Source organism: Rhinopithecus roxellana, chromosome 11, assembly GCF_007565055.1.
Source record: "Rhinopithecus roxellana isolate Shanxi Qingling chromosome 11, ASM756505v1, whole genome shotgun sequence".
NCBI lineage: Eukaryota > Metazoa > Chordata > Mammalia > Primates > Cercopithecidae > Rhinopithecus > Rhinopithecus roxellana.
The window spans coordinates 6,301,919-6,321,897 of NC_044559.1; the positions used below are offsets into that span (position 1 = coordinate 6,301,919).

The 19,979-nt window shown below is 44.6% G+C and overlaps 1 protein-coding gene across 1 annotated transcript in view; it reads left to right on the plus strand.

Moving 5' to 3' along the window:
- Positions 1 to 19,979, plus strand: part of GRID1 (glutamate ionotropic receptor delta type subunit 1) — a 791,729-nt gene that overhangs the window by 756,072 nt on the left and 15,678 nt on the right. Inside the window, exon 14 of the mRNA XM_030940876.1 lies at positions 15,139 to 15,305. Coding sequence (XP_030796736.1) covers positions 15,139 to 15,305 — 167 coding nt within the window. The remainder of the gene's footprint in view (positions 1 to 15,138; positions 15,306 to 19,979) is intronic.

The following is a 19,979-nucleotide window of genomic DNA, read 5'->3' on the forward strand; positions in this document are numbered from 1 at the left end:
CATAATGTTTATTCAGGAGCAAAAAGGAAGAAAAAGTGAAGAAAAATAACATTTACACAGAAATTGACGTGTGGCATTGTGCTTATGCACTTTATCTTCACCATTGAGGATCTTTTGTGGCGTGTTTCCATTTTGCAAATAAGGAATGCAAAACTCAAAAAAACTAAATTATTTTCCCAAAAATTAGCTGTCTCTTTCTACCATTTTTGTGTCTTTTTGTTATTACTACTATTATTATCATTGTCATCATTATCTTGTCATCATCCATAAGATAAAACATATTTGGGTAGAAGCAGTGGTTTCCACTGGGATGGGGTGCTCCAATAAACAGCTGATAGGTCTCTTCACTCTACAACATGAGGATATTAAGATTTGCTCTGGGTCCTATATTTTGAAATTGTAGTCTCTGTGTGTGTGTGTGTGTGTGTGTGTGTGTGTGTGTGTGTGTGTGTGTGTGTGTAAGAGAGAGAGAGAGAGAGAAAGAGAGAGGGAGAGAGAGAGAGGTGCCCCCATCAGGACTGTGCAGGAGTTCCCCCACTACCCCTATAAAGCCCCTCTATTGGTAAACTTTATTTATTTATTTATTTTGAGATGGAGTTTCGCTCTTGTTGCCCAGGCTAGAGTGCAATGAGCAATCTCGGCTCACCGCAACCTCCGCCTCCTGGGTTCAAGCAATTCTCCTGCCTCAGCCTCCCGAGTAGCGGGGATTACCGGCATGTGCCACCACACCTGGCTAATTTTGTATTTTTAGTAGAGACGGGGTTTCTCCATGTTGGTCAGGCTGATCTCGAACTCCAGACCTCAGGTCATCCACCCACCTCAGCCTCCCAAAGTGCTGGGATTACAGATGTGAGGCACTGCAGCCAGCCCTCTACCAGTAAACTTTTATGGTTCTTTTGACTTTACAAAGCTGTAAATTCCGACAGGTAGAGCCCACAGCTTATTCAGCTGTGAGGAATGAGAGTCCATTTTTATCTTTTTGGTCAGAATGTGACCTCTTTTATAGCTCCTCAAAGTGCTCCAAGGCTGTTGTGTGAGCTCTGACATTTTAGCAAAGGCCATAAAGGAATACTTAGCCACATATGGAGTTAGAGGATGAGGCTCTTCCACATAAGCCTCTGGAGACGGTCTCCCAGCACATGAAGGGATGTTCGTTAATATTAATTGGGATAGCATGCAATTTTGCTGCTTCTCTCTCCTCACAGCACAGTTCGTGTTGCCAGTTCCCAGCAACCCTTTATGGCTAAAGAGACTTTAAGAAGAAGCTGCTTCAGACAGCAAAGCCACCTTGGCCTGGGGGTATAGTTTCATGGGTCTCACTTAAACTTTATTTCAGTGAAGTCAAGTGCTCAGTTAAAGGCAACATAGCATAGTGAATAGAGAATCGGATTTGGATCTGAAAGAACTGGATTTGGCTCTTGCATCCATCTTTTACTAGCTGTGAGATCTTGGGCAAATTAATGGGCTCCTGAATAATAAGAATAATAATACCAGGTCTTATCAGAGCTATTGTGAAGATTAGAAGTGATGTGAAAGAGCCAGGCATGGTGGCTCGCGCCTGTAATCTCAGTACTTTGGGAGGCTGAGGCGGGAGGATCTCTTGAGGTCAGGAGTTCAAGACCAGCCTGGACAACATGGTGAAACCCCATCTCTACTAAAAATGCAGAAATTAATACACCATGGAATACTCTACAGTCATAAAAGGAACAAGATCATGTCCTTTTCAAGGACATGGATGAAGCTGGAAGCCATTATCCTCAGCAAACTAACACAAGAACAGAAAACCAAACACTGCATGTTCTCACTCATAAGTGGGAGCTGAACAATGAGAACACATGGACACAGGGAAGGGAACAACACACACTGGGGCCTGTTGGGGGGTGGAGGGATAGTATCAGAATAAATAATTAATGCATGTGAGGCTTAATACCTAGGTGATGGGTTGATAGGTGCAGCAAACCACCATGGCACATGTTTACCTATGTAGCACATGTGCACATCTTGCACGTGTAACCCACACCTTCAAATAAAATAAAACTTTTTTTTTTAAATACCAAAATTAGCCCGGCGTGGTGGCACATGTCTGTAGCCCCAGCTACTCAGGAGGCTGAGGCACGAGAACCGCTTGTTCCCAGGAGGCGGAGGTTGCAGTGAGCCTGGGCAACAGAGCAAGACTCCATTTCAAAACAACAAAAAATAACATTAAAAGTATATTTTAAGAGCGTAGTTCTCAAAGGGTGGGCCTCGTTCCAACACTGCCAGCATCATGTGGGACCTTGTTAGAAATGTACCTTCTTGGACTCTACTCCAGAGCTAATGAATTAGAAGCTGGGCAACAGGGAGGTTGGCAATCTGTGTTTTAACATGTCCTCCAGGTGATCCTCACGGCTTCCGAGTTTGAGAACGTTTGCTTGAACAAATGGTGCTTATTGTCATGATTGTTGTTTTATTAGTATTTTATTTATTCTTGAATTTTAGAAACTGAGGCCAAGGGTGCCCATTAATGCTGTCCGTGAAGCCTCTGGAAGAGACTTCAGGGTGGAAAAGGGTGGAGGGCAGCCAGGAGGGGCAAACAGGATGTGCCCCACTCAGCAGCTCAGTCAAGCCAAAACCAAGGCTCCTGGCTTCCCAGATTCTGCTTGCCATACCTTCATCTTTTATTCAATCACTTTACACATATTTACTTAGCACCAACTCTATGCCAGATATCATGCTAGGGGAGCAAACAGGACATACATGGTCAAGCTTACATTCTTCCTTGTGTGTGTGCGTGTGTGTGTGGGTGTGCATATGTGTGTACCTGGCACACAGGTACTATCTGCACAGTCCTGTTCCTGTACTTTATGGGCTATTTGACCACATGTATGTTTGTCGTCTGTGTACCCTGAATTCATGTATTCTTAAGTTGTTTAAATTTCCTGGGATGGCATTCTTCATTCTGTATTCTTTTCCTTTTGTAATCTATTTTGTATCTGGGTACACAGATTTACTCTTTCTTTTTAGGTCATTCTTAATTTTTCCCATGGAATAACTCAGATTAAATTATTGTTTATCATGGTCTTTGGACAATTTAAAATTTTGACAAATCATTGAAAAATCAATGTGTCCCTTTGCCCTACTGACGAGGTTGTTTATAGTCCCTAGTTTTGCTGATAGCGTACAACTTCAGAATTTGATAAAAGAGGCATTGATTTTTCCAACTTAGGACCTTTCTTTTTCCTTTGTACCAAACCAGCTTCTTTTTTCTTGAAAATATAAGAAACCTTATTATACTAGGACAATTTTTGGCTCACTAAATAAAACTATTCCTCCCCAAAGTGCTGGAGGTCCCAAAAGGGAATGCTGCCATAATGTCTCCAAAGGGTCAGATGCTGGAGGCAGATGTCATTAACAAAAACTTGACAAGAATCTGGCAGCAGAAGAGGGGAGAAAACCAGCATGAGGACAGAGTCAATTGCTCAGGGGGCTCAATGTGGCTCTTTGGGGCTACTGATACTGAACTTTTGATGTGACAGAGAGGAAGATAATTTGCAGTCAAGGAGATCTGAGGAGAAATTGAAGCTCTGCCAATAGCTAATTCTGTGGCCTTGGGTACAGTTCTTTTTGAGCCTCAATTTCCTTGAGTGGAAAGTGTACACAATTTGGACTGCGGAAGTTTATCCTGAACTTTCTAAGAAATTCAGGGAATGGAATTGATGGTAAGGGAAGAGAATAGCTGGTAAAGCATAAAGTAGAGTTATTTTCAGGAAGATGTTCAGTGTGACTTTCCTTTAAAATGTGGTTTTAGTAGCTTTGGTCTCTCAACTCTATGGTTTCCCCTCTTCCATTCAGTACTCCAATTCAACACCCTGGAGCTTTAATACTATCTCCCTTTCTAAACCTATGTTCAAGAGAAGATCAGAAATTATTTGACCCAGAGGTCTAAATCATTACATCTCGACTTTAGCATGCATCAGGATCACTTGTAAAGGTTATTAAAACATAGCATTTTGGACCTTGTTCAAAGAGTCTCTTATTTAGTGGGTCTTGGGATGGGACCTGATAATTTACATTTCTTATAAGTTCTTCAGTGAGCTGATGCTGCTTGGCCAGAAAACACACTTTGAGAACCACTAGTCTATATCATAGACTTTGAGAATGCCAGTTCTGGAGAAGACCTGAAGGACCATCTGTGCCACTCTTCCATTTTTATAAATTGATATGAAATCAGTAATTGGGCCAAGACTGTGATCTAGCCTAGTCTAACAATTTTTCTAATTTACTATGCTGATGGTTGAGGACAATTTCAAGTGTTATTTATTCTAAGGCAATTGCATTATCAGGATCCAAACTTTCAGCTATAAGATCATGCAGGTAATGATTGTCATGATCATAAGAATAGCGTGTTATTGTTTGCGTTTCTTCAATGCACCAGGCACTTTCCACACTGTCTTTTCCTGTGACAAGTGTGTGAGGTGGGCATGCTATTCCTGTCTTCTAGGTGAGGGCATTCAGCTCAGAGGGCTCAGATAGCTGGCCAAGGATGCTAAAGAAAGACCTGGTCTGCCTGTCTCCAAATCCTTGTTCTCGCCAACATACCATGCTGTGCTCTCTATGACCTGGAATTGAAAATTCTATAAATGAAGTTAAAAATCAAAGGGCAGATAACATAAGAGAAAAGGCATTTCTGTTATTGTTGCTGTTGTTCAGTTGTTTGAGTTTCTTACAAATTCTGGCTATCTGTCCCTCCATTAAAAAGTGGGCAAAGGACATGAATAGACATTTTTCAAACAAAGACATACCAATGGCCAACAAGCATAGGAAAAAAGTGCACAACATCACTAGTCATCAGATAAATGCAAATTAGACCAACAGTGAGATATCACTTACACCAGTCAGAATGGCTGTTATTAAAATGACAAAAAATAACAAATGTTAGTGAGGATGCAGAGAAAAGGGAATGCTTCTACAGTGTTGGTGGGAATGTAAATTACTAAAACTTCTGTGGAAAACAATATGTAGATTTCCCAAAAAACTAAACATAGAACTACCCAGCAATCTCACTACTGGGTATCTATTCAAAGAAAATTATTATATCAAAAAGATAACTGCAGTTATATGTTTATAGCATCTCTGTTCACAATATCTAAGATATGAAATCAATCTGTTGATTGGATAAAGAAAACGTGATATATGTATGTATATTTATGCAAAGGAATATTATTCAGCCATTCAAAAGAATAAAATAATGTCTTTTGCAGTATCATGGATGGAACTGGAGGTCAGTATCTTAAGTGAAATAGTTCAGAAACAGAAAATCAAATGCCACATGTTCTCACTTATAAGTGGGAGCTAAATCATGTGTACACCTGGACATCGAGTGTGGAATAACAGACATTAGAGACTTGGAAAGGTGGGAGGGTGGGATGGGGGTAAGGGATGAGAAATTACATAAGGGTACAATGTAGGCTATTTGGGTGATGGTTACAGTAAAATCCCAGACTTCACTACTATGCAATATATCCATGTAACAAAACTGCCCTTGTACCCTTTAAAGTTATACAAATTTTCTAACAAAGAAAAGAAACTCATGGAAAAAAAGGGATTGGTGGCCTTTTTGAGATGCAAAATTACTGTCATTCTCTCTATCCACTGCTGTCCTCCTCACTATTGACTATGTTACTCTAGGAAACAGGAATACCAGGATGAGATAGGCAATCATTTGCAGAAATCCTGGCACCTGGACATCAGGAGCCATGTCCTACTGCTGTAGCCTGGCAACACCTCCATCTTCTCAGTTCTCCTGACCAGGTCATGGGTGGCCTCTCTGGGCCTTTCATGACAAAGCTAAGGGCTGCCCTAGTGTCTGTGCTCTACATGCCACACAAGCCAGAGGCCTTCCTGCTGCCAGATGGCCTTGCTCCTCTTTGGTTGTGTCATCTCATTGTCCAGTCCCATCCTGTTCACTCTGGGTTGCAGCCAGGACCCAAATTGACTTTGTGCCCTGTGGACCCTCAGGAAAGCAGCTTTTTCAGTAATTGTGGAGAGTTCATCTGCAATCTCTTGCCCCCCAACTAAGCCTGTCCTGGTTTGCCTCCTTTTGCTGGTCCAGAGTCTGATCTAGATAAAAAGTCTTTACCTTTCATTCTTTGGGTAGCAGGTTTCTTGGCAGCCTCCTAGCTGGGCCCACCAATGGTCAGCCTCACAGCCTCACATCATTTTGATTTTGCATCACCTCTCTCCATTGTTCTCTCTTTAGAGATGGGCTCTTTATCTCCAGCGGAAGGTCCACTTTTTCTGAACCCTTCATGGTTCTCCAGCAGCTTGGTACCTGAGTCCTCTTCTCTGCTGCCTCCCTTGGGGCAATGGTGCTCACAATCATACACACACTCATACACTTACACATAAACTCACTCATCAACCTGCACACATATATACAATTCTCACATGTATACACACACACCTTCACACACACACATTCCCTCACACTTACACATGTACACACACTCACATAATTCTCACTCCCTCACATACATTCACACACATACACAGTCATACCTGTACATACATTATTCCGGCATGCGCACACGCATACACCCATACACACACTCACACATTCCCATGCACACATACACATAAATACGTACCTATAGACACTAACGTGTATTATCGAATGCACACACACTCACCCACCCATACATTCTCATGTGCATCCACATGTACACATCTATACAAACACATCTCCCTCACACTTACACATATGCACATACACAACTCTCATGCACATAAACACACAAACTCACACTCTTCTGCATGCACACACTCATGCACATACACTGCATACTCACACAGAGTGTGTTGCTGAGTTGGTGAAGATGGGGGGTGACTGGCAAGAGGGGAGTAGGTGGAGGAAAAATGCTTCAATCACAGCTGACAGATGGATCTCCTGACCATCTGGGAACTGAAGGAAGGAGGAGGACACGGAACTCGCGTTGAGCCCTCATGCTGTGCCAGGTACAGTGTTTTGCCTTCAGGAATTTCCCACTCACAACCGTCTTTTTAGGAAACAATTCTTAGCCCCTGAGACAGTAGGATCACTGGAGAGCTGGGCTGTGACAGTGGGCACCCTGCTTTTTCTGCTGCACTGTGCACAAGGAAGGAGGCTGAGCCTTGATATCCCCAGTCACAAAAGGTGAGGCTTGCTGAGCTGCAGGAAATGTAGGCAACAAAGAGATGTTCAAAACCAACAAAAGTCACTCATGATGGCACCTCCCAAAGATGACCATGGCCTGTATTTGGCACTTATTTTTGATTCCTCACAAACATAAAGATTTACATAATAATTTAAGAGGCGGTCACAATGTCAATACTCTAGTGTAATAGGTTCATTTTCCACTAAACAATATAAGATTGATTATCATTTATTTAGCACTTACCATATGTTAAGCAAGATCCTAAGCACATCACACATATTGAGTAATTTAATCCTCATCAGGACTCTGTGAGGTGGGGACCAGTTTATCCAGTGGAACTGAGACTCAGAGATGTTAAGCAACTCATCTGCATAGGCAGCAAGCGTGGAGCTGGCATTTAAACTCGAGCAGTTGGATTCAGTAACCCAGGCTGGTTCATAGCTCAGGGGTGCCTCTTTTTTTCTCATGGAAATTTCCCTTAACAATCAATGCTCTTTCAAAGCCCCATACTAACGGTAACGTAATGTTCCACCATCTAATACTATCATTCACCTAGCTGTTTCCCAATTACTGAGCATTTAGGTTGTTTCTAACTTCTGACTAGTTTAAACAGTGTTGCCCTGAAAAAAATCTTTATGCAAACACTTTTTGAAAATTGAATAATTCCTTAGGATAAATCCCACGGGGTAGAATCACTGCATGTACACATTTTAAAAACATTCAATTCTCCCCACCAAATTGCCATTCCAGAAATATCATGCCAGCCACACTCCCACCAGCCGACTGCAAAATTGTCTTTTTCTCTGCAGATGGTCTGGGTTTTACTGTTGAATCTTACAATTTGGCATGGTGCATACATAATACAGGTATCACGGTAGCCAGGGTTCAGGCTGCCTGTGGTAATGTGTTGCCATTGTATGAACATGACTATAGGAACTAAGACTTAGGATGCTTGAAAAGACTGAGTTCTGCTTTGTTAGGATAAGTGGTGGCTGAAGCAGAGGCAGAATGCACTCTGCACAGATGGTGAATGCACACGAGAATGTGTCAGGTTTCCAAAGAGTCCATGATGTACAGAGAAGGGGCAGACCCCGTGTCCTCCCTTCTTCCAGAATTTCAGTGACTCCATGAACCACTTTTGTTTCTAAAGCTAGGGAAATACAGGCATTGCCATTTGTGTGTGGTCTATCACCAGCAATGTTCTCTGGGAAGTGGTCCAAGAGCAAAGACAGTAGGTGAATTCTCCCCAGTCCATTCTTCGTGAGTCTAACCAGGACAGAGGAGACAGCACAGACTTCTTTGGAGCCAGATGTAACTCAGGTTGACATGGCCCCACTGTTCATAATTCAGGCTTGTTTGGGACACGCCATTTAATTTTTCTGAGCCTCAGTGTGTTTGTTTGTTTGTTTGTTTGTTTGTTTTTGTCTGTAAATGGGGTGGAATCTTCTGCCCTTGAGAAGTATTACATCGATAATAAAGGGATCAGGTTTCTGAAGGCATTGGTACCCAGTGGGGGCCCCATACTTACCCTGCACCTGGCACTACGGGCACCTGGCTTCCTTCTGTGCTTCCTTTCCCATAGCGTTTCTGACTGATGTTTGCAGCACACGCATTCTCATTTGGGGGAGCAGTGTGGTTGCTTGTTCCTTTCCAAAGCAGTTAGGATGGAATGTGATAGTGTAATGAGGTTCTTGCCTTGAAGGCTGATGTCTCTGAAAGGTTGTGCTCCATGTGAGTTCCAAAAGGGGTGGAATCAGTGGAGCAACAAAAGGCAATACAATCTCATTTTACTGCTGGTGTGAAGTCATAGAACGCAAGCAAGTCATCCAATAATCCAGCTCACTTGCAGCTTCTTTTATAGAGCCCAACCTTCCTCCAGCAAATAGAGGCCAATCATATTCCCCTAAATGTTAGGGAGGATGCTGTAAGTGTGAGAGCCAGACTCCCTCACCATGTCAATTTTTTTTTCCTTTTGCAACAACCCAGGTGCAGGTAGACTGAGAAGGGAATCTGTTTGCTAAGGTGTTTGCTGGGAGACAAGGCTGGGTGGTCTCTTTAGCTGTTGTTGTCCTGGCATCCCAGGGATAGATGCTCACATGCCTTTGACTTTTTCTCATGCCAAGATATTCTTCCTCCTTTCCCTAAAGTTCCTGCATCTATTCTTTTTTATATCTGGACCGTGTTTGTTTGTTTGCTTTTCTTTTAGGAAAAGGGGAGAATGAAATGAAGCAAAATGTTTAGAGATAGGCCAGAAATGTCAAGGAGATTTTCCCAAGTGCTTGGCTATCATCAGGGAGCCAGTGTCCTGGAGAGATCTGAGAGCTCTCCCAGGCCTTTGTGTCCTGTTGATGGGCCAGGGCACTGCTACAGTGGAGCCACGGGCACATGGAGGATGCAGATTGGATTAGGTGTCTGTGTCATGTGTGATAGAACAAACTGTGAAACAAGGTTAAATAAAGACAACACTTTCACCCACTTGTCTAGAAAAGTGTCACTTATCCCACTCTATTAGGTGATGATCCATCTTTTAGAATATTGTATTTCACATGTACACACAACAGCTATAATACTGTATCTATCAATAATAATCTGTTCATCCTATTATTTTCTGCCACTTTCCTTAAGTATTCATATATATGTATATAAATATAAACATACAGTGTTTCTGTGAAGTCTTTATATTACTATCTGTTACATAAAGTGCCATCACGTTTATGAACCATAATTTATTAAGTTGTTTCCCTAATAGTAAATATTTAAACTGTATGTTTACTTTAGAGTCAACTCTTGATTTAGAATATTTATCAGGCATTTTAGATACATTTAGGTTACTTTTTTGGTTAAATTCCCAACTTGCAAAGGTGAAAGACATGAGCAGCTTTAAACATTTGTGTTCTGTACTGCTGTATTACTCTCCAAAGGGTTACATCAATTTGTGGTGCTGGTAGCCATGAAGGATTACGCACACTTTTTTCACAATTCCTTTACCACTAGATATTATCTTTAAAAAAAAAAAAAAAGCGCTGTGTAAGTGGCCAAATTACATTTCTAGGCCATATGTTCTAGAAATGTAGTTTGGCCACTTACACATATTAGTTTGCAGACATCTATTTTCTAGGATGATCTGCAAATACGTTTCATAGCTCCTGGAAGAAACAAGGGCTAGAGTCCCAGGACCCCATAACTAGTCCTGAAGGGCTCTCTGGGGTCAAAAGGGCCTGGACTGTTGGATGTCTATGCCCACCTAGGCTCTGCAGAGAGCTGAGGGCTTGGAGCAAGCTTGGCTGTATCCACAGCCTTGTCTCCAGCCTAATTTTCCGCCAGCCTTATTCTAAGGCATTGATCCATGGTGAGTCAGCGATTGGAAATTCAGAATGTGTTTAATATTATAAATGGACCAGCCAAACCAGATAAAGGTAATTTAACCCATTGAAAGGTGAAATACAGTGTTTGCTTTTGTTTTCTTTTAATAGCAGAACTCAAATCAGTGGCATCCCTTTTATCTTTTAGGCATGATGAGATAAATGCCAACAAATCTATTTGCAAACAGCTTACCACCTATCATGGCTGTTCTCAGACATTATCCTCCTCAACTTCCCACAGCCACCTGGAAGTAGGAACAAGACAGTACTGGGAGATACAGGAAGAAGGAGTTGGTCTGAACAGGAAGTGGCAAAAAAATAGCAGATCTAAAGATCTGTTGTGACACTTGGCCAAGGGACTCTGGGACACCTGCAGGGAGGTGGCTGGGTTCACCCTCCTCCCTCTACAAGCACCAGACCATAGCACAAGGTTGAGAGGAAGCTAGATTCCTGCCTATGCTCTGTCTTTTCCAGAGCCTGAAAAACATCCTCAACAGAAAAGAGTTAATATAAATAGGAAATGACAAATGCCTCCTAATGTGAGAGGTCTCTGAAATGGAGGTGAAGGGTTGGAGAATGGCGAGAAAGGGGTAGACATGCTTTCCTAACAGAACTAGAGGCTAGATAAGAGGTTGCACCCACAGAGGAGGTGACTGAACCTAGGAGCGGGATTGGAGGGAATGCTGAGACTCAAGGAAGGAGGAGGGTGAACTTGCAGAAGGAGGGGCAGGGAAGAGAGGACACACTTGGCTGTCCTGGAGGCAGATGCTTGATATATTAGGTGTCCCCCCTGTAGCAGGGAAGTCAGACCTGTGGATAAGTAGCACAGAATAAGGGGGTGAATTCATCATTATTAGGGGCCACATGGAAAACTGATTCTGACCCTACAAGGAAGAAGCAAAGCTTAGAGTTTTTGTGGGGACAGGATGGAGCTCATTCTGAAATGGGACAAGAAGAGGGTCTGTATAAAGATAACAGGGCCATGATGGGGGGATATTTTAACTTCTTAGAGCTGGCATCTGCAATGTTCCTGACAGTATAGTCAGACCTAAGAAGCCTTATGTCTCAGACAGGCTCTGTGACACACTGGAAACTGGGGGAGATGTCTGCAAGGTCCAGAAAATTCTCCTGGAAATAGATGAACTTGGGGACCCAAGGAAATACTTCAGCACTGCCTTTTACTCAGCATGGAGCTGAAAGAGAAGGGCTGAGAAAGTTCTGGGATGCCAAGGAAGTGAAGATGACGTTTAGGAATGGAGGGTATTTCCTAAGGACAGAGCTAGAGTCTGGCCTGTCCTGCCACCATTGGAGCTTCTGATTTGGCCCTGTCAGGGTCCTATTCATAAAGGGTTTTTCCCCATGTACAGGGAGGTCTAGGCATGTACTTGTGCTGGATATTGTCACCAGTTCTTGGAGGCACTGAAGTCAAGGCCATTTCCTGTATTCACTTTAAACAGGGCTCAGTCAAGTTCTAAGTAGAAATATCAAATGGATAAGATTTACCACAGTCCATCCTCCCCTCTTTCTCATCTCCACACTGTTATACTCCCCATACATTTCCGTAGAATTGCAATCCCCTGGCATTAGATTTTCTGCCCTCTCCAAGGGTGAACCCCCCAATCTGAGACATAGGCCCATGCCATGACCAGAAAGCTCATCCTAGAGCCTACCTCCAACTCCCATCACAAAATGTGGGACAGCACCCTCTCCAGGTGCTCCTGCTTCAGCATTTTCAGGCAGATTCTGGATCCAGCCACATGCTTCCTCAAGCAGACACAAGAAATATATTGGCAACCTGGCATAGTGGCGTGAACCTGTAGTCCCAGCAACTCAAGATGCTGAAGCAGGACAATTGCTTGAGCCCAGGAGTTCAAATTTAGCCTGGGCAACATAGCAAGACTGTCTATATTTTTAAAAAAAAAAGAAAAAATAAATATAATGATGAACTTAGTCCCTATTTACAAATAGACAAATGGGGAGATGGAGTATTCAGCAGGTCCAGAAGGCATCTCCTACTGTCTCCTCTGGACTTCCTTCCTGGTTAGCAGGGATTTGAGGCTGAGCCATTGCCAGCATCCCTTCTGGATGTTCCCTCCTTTTCAGCTTAGGCCAGCAGGACTATAAATGTGGGTGCTTTCATGCAGCTGTGCTCGCCTGTCCCTGAGCCCAAACTGAGTCACAAACACCTGTGGCTTGAAAGAAGCCATGTGTCCCATTAGAGTGCCCACATCAGGCTTTCCTTGGAGTCCCTTTCCACTCTGTCTAAGTCAGCATATTTTGTTTTCATTCTTGGAGCATCACTTGAAATGTAGAAACAAACCTGATCTTAATTTTTCCCTCAAAGTGACATGCCCTTTTGAAATTGTACAAATAACAATGTCTGATTGTCATGTTGAATTGCAAGCATGGATGTGAAATGCTCCAAAGTCTGACTGAAGCCAAATATTAGGTCATAAGTCAACATTTTGCTGAGAAACTTGGTTACTAAGAGGTTGAAAATGTCTATCTTTTTGTGAGAAAACTTGTTTGCCAGCAGGAAAAATTTATAGGACTGTTATCTTCCTACATGGAACTAGAGAGATGTGTGTAATTTTGCAACCTGGGTCAAAGTCCTTTAGGACTTCTGAAATTGGATTGGTTGAGGACTGAGGCCTTGGTATAATATTTGAATTGCTCCCTGAGGTGAAAGTCGAAGAGTGGCACAGGTGTGTGTCATTTCTTACAAGGTTGTTGGGCAAAATGGTCTGAATGTCTGGGAACAGGCTCTTCCCACTGCAGGAGGTCATACTCTGCCCACAAATCCTTCTAATGGAGAACTTCTGACAAGGAAATAATCCGTCTTGGGCCATGGGCACTTGGGGTCTTGAAAGAAATAAAATCGGCCGGGCGCGGTGGCTCAAGCCTGTAATCCCAGCACTTTGGGAGGCCGAGACGGGCGGATCACGAGGTCAGGAGATCGAGACCATCCTGGTTAACACGGTGAAACCCCGTCTCTACTAAAAATACAAAAAACTAACCGGGCGAGGTGGTGGGCACCTGTAGTCCCAGCTACTCCGGAGGCTGAGGCAGGAGAATGGCGTAAACCCGGGAGGCGGAGCTTGCAGTGAGCTGAGATCCAGCCACTGCACTCCAGCCCGGGCGACAGAGCAAGACTCCGTCTCAAAAAAAAAAAGAAAGAAAGAAAGAAAATAAAATCTTGACTGACTTCATCTAAGTAGCTATGACACTCTTTGGAAAGTCTCAGTGGATGAAGACTCAACTGAACAAAGGCAGGAGCCAGGGACAATGCCCTCAACAATGCCAAGAAGCCTGTAGCTTGCTAGCATGGCCTATTATTGTCTGTGATATTTCAGTGATGTCACAAAGCCCATAATGAGGCCCCCCATCATCTAGTGCGAGCCACGGTAAAAAGGAAAGAAGTGGCAAAGAGTTGTCTGTGTGCTCGCTATAGCATTAAAGCCAGGCACTTTGCTGCATTAAGAACATCCTACTTTGTTTTAAGATGGCCAAGTGACAGTGTCAGGTTTGCATCTCTTTCCAGAAAGTAAAGCAGCTTGCATTCCCTCCCAGCGCCCAAACTCCAGGCAAAGTTAGAATTGTGGTTCAGGATAGAAGACAACCTCTGCTGTGGATGGGTGTGACAGAGTAGGACTTTAGCTGTCACCGCAGGCAAATTCCCGATGGAAGAATCTGCCGCCACTTCACTGATATGGAGACAGTGACACCAGAAACCTGCACGTGTGTGTGCATATATATGTTTACATGCATGTGCATACAAACATATATGCATGTGAGTGTATGCATACATATGTGAACACATACTTATGGGTGCATATATGTGTGTGTATTACACATATGTATGTGGATGTGCACAGGCGTATGTGTGCAGGCATGTGTGTGCATGTGTAGGGGTGTGTGCAGGCATGTGCGTACCTTCATGTATGGGCAATAAAAGACAAGTAGCAGAAGCCTGGCATGGCACCATAACAGTCAAGCCCTGTCCCTGACGGATTTTTCCTCATGCACAGGGGGCTCTATATGTGCATGTGCTTGTGCTTGATATTAAGTCATCATTACTCTGGGGCTCTGAATTCAGGGCCATTTTCCAGATTTACCCTAAGCAGAGCTCAGACAAGTTCTAAGTAGAAATATCAGTGGGTAAGATTTGCCACAGTTCTATTCTCCCCTGTTCCTCATCCCCAACTGTTATGCTCCCTAACAATTCTGATCTGAGAATCTCAGTCACCTGGCATTAGATTTTCTACACTCTCCAAGGCTGAGCCTTCTAATCTGAGACATAGGCCCATGGCACTGTGACCAGGAAGCTCGTCTTAGAGCCCACCTCTAGTTCCTCCGCCCTTCCCCTCTCCATGAGATGTTTTGTGGCTGGTCTGCACACATTTTATGTCTAGTCAAAGTGAGTGGCCTCAACCAATGCTGGTATTTGTAGGCCAGGAAACAGTAGCACAGTTGCTGTGCTGTCTGGTGGGTAGGAAGACCATTGAGGATGGGTCCCTCAAATCCCACCATCAAGATGGCTCACCGATCAAAGCTAACACAACTGGCCAGGCCTGCCGGATTTCATGGTGATTTTGATCTTTCAGGCAAAGAAGGGGAACTATGCCTTCCTGTGGGATGTGGCCGTGGTGGAATACGCAGCCCTGACAGATGACGACTGCTCGGTGACTGTCATCGGCAACAGCATCAGCAGCAAGGGTTACGGGATTGCCCTGCAGCATGGCAGCCCCTACAGGGACCTCTTCTCCCAGAGGTAAGCTCAGGCAGCTGCCTCGGGACTCTAGTGTCTCGGGACTCTAGTGGTCAATGGTAAGAGAATAACCTTTTAGAAGACAAGAGCCAATGCAAACACCTTCGTTCATCACATTTTCCTAAGCACCTACTATGCCCCACTGCTTCCTCCTCCCCTACCCTCAGACCCTGTGGAAGTATATGGTCCCTGCCAGGAAGGCTCAGAGTCTCTGTGGGGGTCTCTGTTGTGAGCAGGTAATGCCAGCCCAGAGCATATTAGCATGTGGCAAAGACATCCTCAGTATGCTAGGGTAGAGGCAGGCAGAAAAGGGTATCTCACCAGACCCAGGATATCTGGGAGAACTTCCAAGAGGAGGGGACACCTGAGGCTGGAAGAACGAGGAGGAGTTAGCCAGAAAAATGAATAATTAGCAGGATCTGATAAGGGCCTACTAATCACTTTTAAAGAGAAATGTACCTGTAAAGTAGAGTAGTCGATGTGGAGACTTTAAAAAAGTAGGGTCAGAGAAGCAGAATGTCTCCATATTTATTTGCACATGGCTGGAGGGGGCCTCTGATTGTAGGGCAGAAGTTTCCTTGTCCAAGGAGATGCTGTCTGCTGGGGGAGGGAAGGTATGTGGCCTTAGCCAGAAGGGGTGGAAGTGGGGCAGGGGTAGTTCAGTGGCCTTTGTCCAGTAGTCAGCTGTGAATAAGAGCTCCTGTCCCCAAGGTGTCTAAGCCTTGGGCCATCTTCTTGCACACATCTGTGAAGGGCATTTTGCTGGGTGAAGGGATGAATCTGCAGAGCCCAGTGAGGAAGCCCTAGGGGCAGGCTCTGCCAGAGTCCACCCAAATCCAAAATGAGGCAGAAGCATTGGAATGAAAAGGCTGGCATCATGCCAGGTTCAGGGGCGACGCTTGTCGACTGATTAATGCATGGATTTCAGTACTAAAGAACTTCTGTTTGGAGACGTGAGAGTCCTTATAAATCATTTCTTTAACATCCTGCAGTTCAGAGAGGGTAACTAGGATATCCAGGTTGCTGAGCCAGCTGCTGGCAGAGCTGGAAGTAGAATCTAGGTCTCCTGAGCCCTAGTGCTATGCCCGTGTGGCTGCTGGATCTCCAAGCCCCACAACCTCCCTTCTCCCACACTCTAGATGTCCACATTGTGCTCTTCTTCTCATGAGTACCTGGGCCTCAGCCCCATCAAGGGAAGGCTGAGGAGGAGGGCCTGCAACCAGTCCATTCAGTGGCTTCTTTGCAAAACTGAGGAAAAGAGTAGGGCTAATCAAGTATACATTCTGTTCCTCCCTCTCCTCTCTGGAGCAGAGAGAGAGAGATGACAAGAGGGAAGGAGGAGTAGTGATTTATCAGTTGCTCAGATTAAATGCATGAAAAAAGAATGGCTTCTCTCCAGGATTTATAACACGTTGGTGTTCTTGAGGTTCACACCAGTTGGTTTTCCGAGATGGGAGGCTCAGGACGATTCCACAGACCATCAACCTCTGAGCATCTCTCTAGAACAGATGGTAAGAGAGCCCATGAGGCCAACACAGCAGCAGCACCAAGACCACTAATGTGCCCCATGACAGCGCTCATGGAAGCACAGGGGCCCCAGCGAGGAAAGGTTAGGGTCCCGGTGTGCTCACACTGCTCACATAGCTCCTGAGAGTCTGCTGAAGTGAACATTGACACACTGGAGAGAAGAGGCAGCAGACATTAGTCCAGGAGCCCCGGTCTTGGCTAGATTGCTGAATGGAGTCAGAGCAGAGGGGACTCCCATTAGGTCAGAGTAGAACCTGAGAATACTCAACCTGGGGAAGGCGGAGATGAGTGGGGAGGGGTGTGGCTTCCCACCTCTAGTATCTTAAGCCTTGCTGGAGGCAGAACGAGTGAGATGTCCTTTGTGTGACTTCAGAGGACCAGAGCCAGGGCCAACATGGGGTGTGTGATTCCAGAGACCAGGCTTTCTGAAACAGGCCTGCCCACTACCTGTCCACTCACTGACCGTGAGGTCCATGTGCAAAACCTCCCAACAGAGACCCCATGTGCTGCTCTCCTGACTCCAGCAGTCACCATAATCAAATGTGGCTAGTCCAGTTTCCATGTCATTTTGACAAGTAGTGTTTGATTACTGTTTGCTTTCATCAGAAGACATGTGCTCTGTGATGATAAGGAAACGTCACTAGTGGCCTGTGCTGGCCTCCCACGGTTTCCTCATCTTCCTGTATGGTACAGTTCCTTCTGGGCTGGGATCATCCCTTGAGTAGCGACACTCAGACCTCAGGTTGCCAACTTACTGATGCCAGTGTTTCTTTAAAAGGCTCTGTTGGGCTGGGTGCAGTGGCTCCCCACACTTTGCGAGGCTGAAGCGGGCAGATCACGTGAGGTCGGGAGTTCAAGACCAGCCCGACCAACATAGCAAAACCCTGTCTGTAGTAAAAATGCAAAAAATTAGGTGGATGTGGTGGCACACATCTGTAATCCCAGCTACTTGGGAGGCTGAGGCATGAAAATCGCTTGAACCCAGGAGGCGGAGGTTGCAGTGAGCTGAGATCGTACCACTGCACTCCAGCCTGGGACTGCAAAACGAGACCCTGTTCTCAAAAAAAAAAAGAAGGCTTTCTTGTATGGTGTATACAGAACTGTGAGCTGCCCCTAGCTAGGGCATGCTTCAGAGGAGTGAAGGGACAGGTCCTGAGAGCAATGCCTCATGCCATTTTGCAGAAAACAGGTTCTAGTATAAATGGTAGGTCCTAGCCTTATGTGGAACTGCTGTAACTGTCTTTCCCTTCATCCTGGAAACTAAACTACTTCCTTCAATAAAGATATGCTCCTTTGCTTTGGCAGAAGACAGAATCTAGATGTATGTGCATGTGTGGCAGGGCTTATGTGCTATAAACTGGCTTGCAGACCACAGCATGCAGAGTGGGCATTCAATAAATGTTTAGCAACTTAATAGCCATTTATTGAGCACCTACTGTGTAGCAGGCTCCACAGCTATTGAATAAAAAAAAGCACCTGCAATTATATCTGTCTGGAAAATAGAACAACTGGCTTCAGGAAGTGGCTATTATCCCTCTGGCTTTCTCGTAAGCGGGAGTATGTATTATTACGGTGTGCATTAGTTTAGCCTCATTCTCAAAGTCATTTTGTACCTGTGACTTGTTTTATCTTTCCTCTGTTCCTTCCATATTTAAATATCCTTTTTGTTTGTTTAAGTTTTTTGTTTTATGTTATGCTTTCCTATAAATTGCCTTACTATCATTCTGGGATAAGATTGGGTATAAAAAATGCATACAATTATAGGGAGCAGGAAGAAGAGGTCAGCAAAATTAAGCAACTTCCCTGACATTGCACAGGGAATTAGGATCTGCCTAATGAATGGAGGAGTGGGGATCTGACCCCACAACCACCATCTGGCCAGAGCCTCACCATCCCCTAGGCCCCGAAGCTGGCCCCAGGAGAACAGCCTGCTGTTCTGGAAAGAGCATGGCCTCCTGGGTCAGAATGACCCAGCTCTGATGAGCAGCATTACCACTTTCTAATTGCAACAGTGGGCAAGTCATCTAGATTCTGAGCTTTAGGTCTTTGAGACATAAAATAGGCATAATAAGAACCACTTTGCAGGCTGTTATGAGGATTCAAACAGTGTAAAATGATCAGCTCCTACTGTGTTCTCTATAAAAGGTCACTCATGTCAGTGCTGGCAAGATAAGGCTACTGGTCAATGTGGCCATCAGATTGACAACTACTAACCAGTTTTCATGGAGCTCTGATTACTGGCTGGATCTCAAGCTAACAGTCTGTATGTGTTCCCTCTTCTCATTTTGTCGCAATATCCTGTGAGGTAGGTACATTTATTATAACCTCAGGCTTTAGTGATAAGAGAGCTAAATTTGAGAGACTCCAAGCCTGGATTTGAATGGATAGCCATGAACACGAAGCTCTACTGTTTATCCATAGCTAGCTAGTTGTTCAATTGCTGACATCCTCAAAGGCCCTGAGGTCCTGCCTATCTGTCCCTGAGGTTCCTGCAACTGCCAAGAGGCTCAGCCTCCTCACACCCAGTAGCACAGACTTATTACGGCCAGTGAACAGGCAGACGTGCAGCCACTGAGTTGGCCCGACATGATCCATATGAGGTGGTACAACATTGCGGCTGTCTGGTTCACCATGTGATGTGCCATGAGAGGGGTCTGTAGTGTTCTTGGGCAATCTAAGCATGACCCCAAACCATATAAATGCACACGTATCTTAACAACCAAGTCCCTGAATGTACAGCCACATTCTGTGTCTTACATCCTGACCAGTGCCCTGAGCACTTAATGGACATTATATCAATATCTAACCACAGCCATCTTAGTCAAGTTTTTACTGCTCAATTGGTACATTCACACATTTATTGACACAACAGACATCTACTGACAGCCTTAGTGGTGCCAGCCACTGTGGTTGCTCAGGGAAAACAGAGTAACCCACAGCTCCTGTCCTGAAGGATCTGCTCATCTAAGTGGGGGTCAACAGTTTATATTGCAAAGATGAGAACACTGAGCTTTAGGAGGGGCAAGTCCCTGGTCCAGGTGAGGTCTGGTGCCTCCAAAGCCAATCTTTGCACTGAGCCAGGCCATTGCCAGCCATCAAGAGGCCATGCTGTGCTGGGCCCATGATGCTGACAGGTCTTGGGACCCCCTC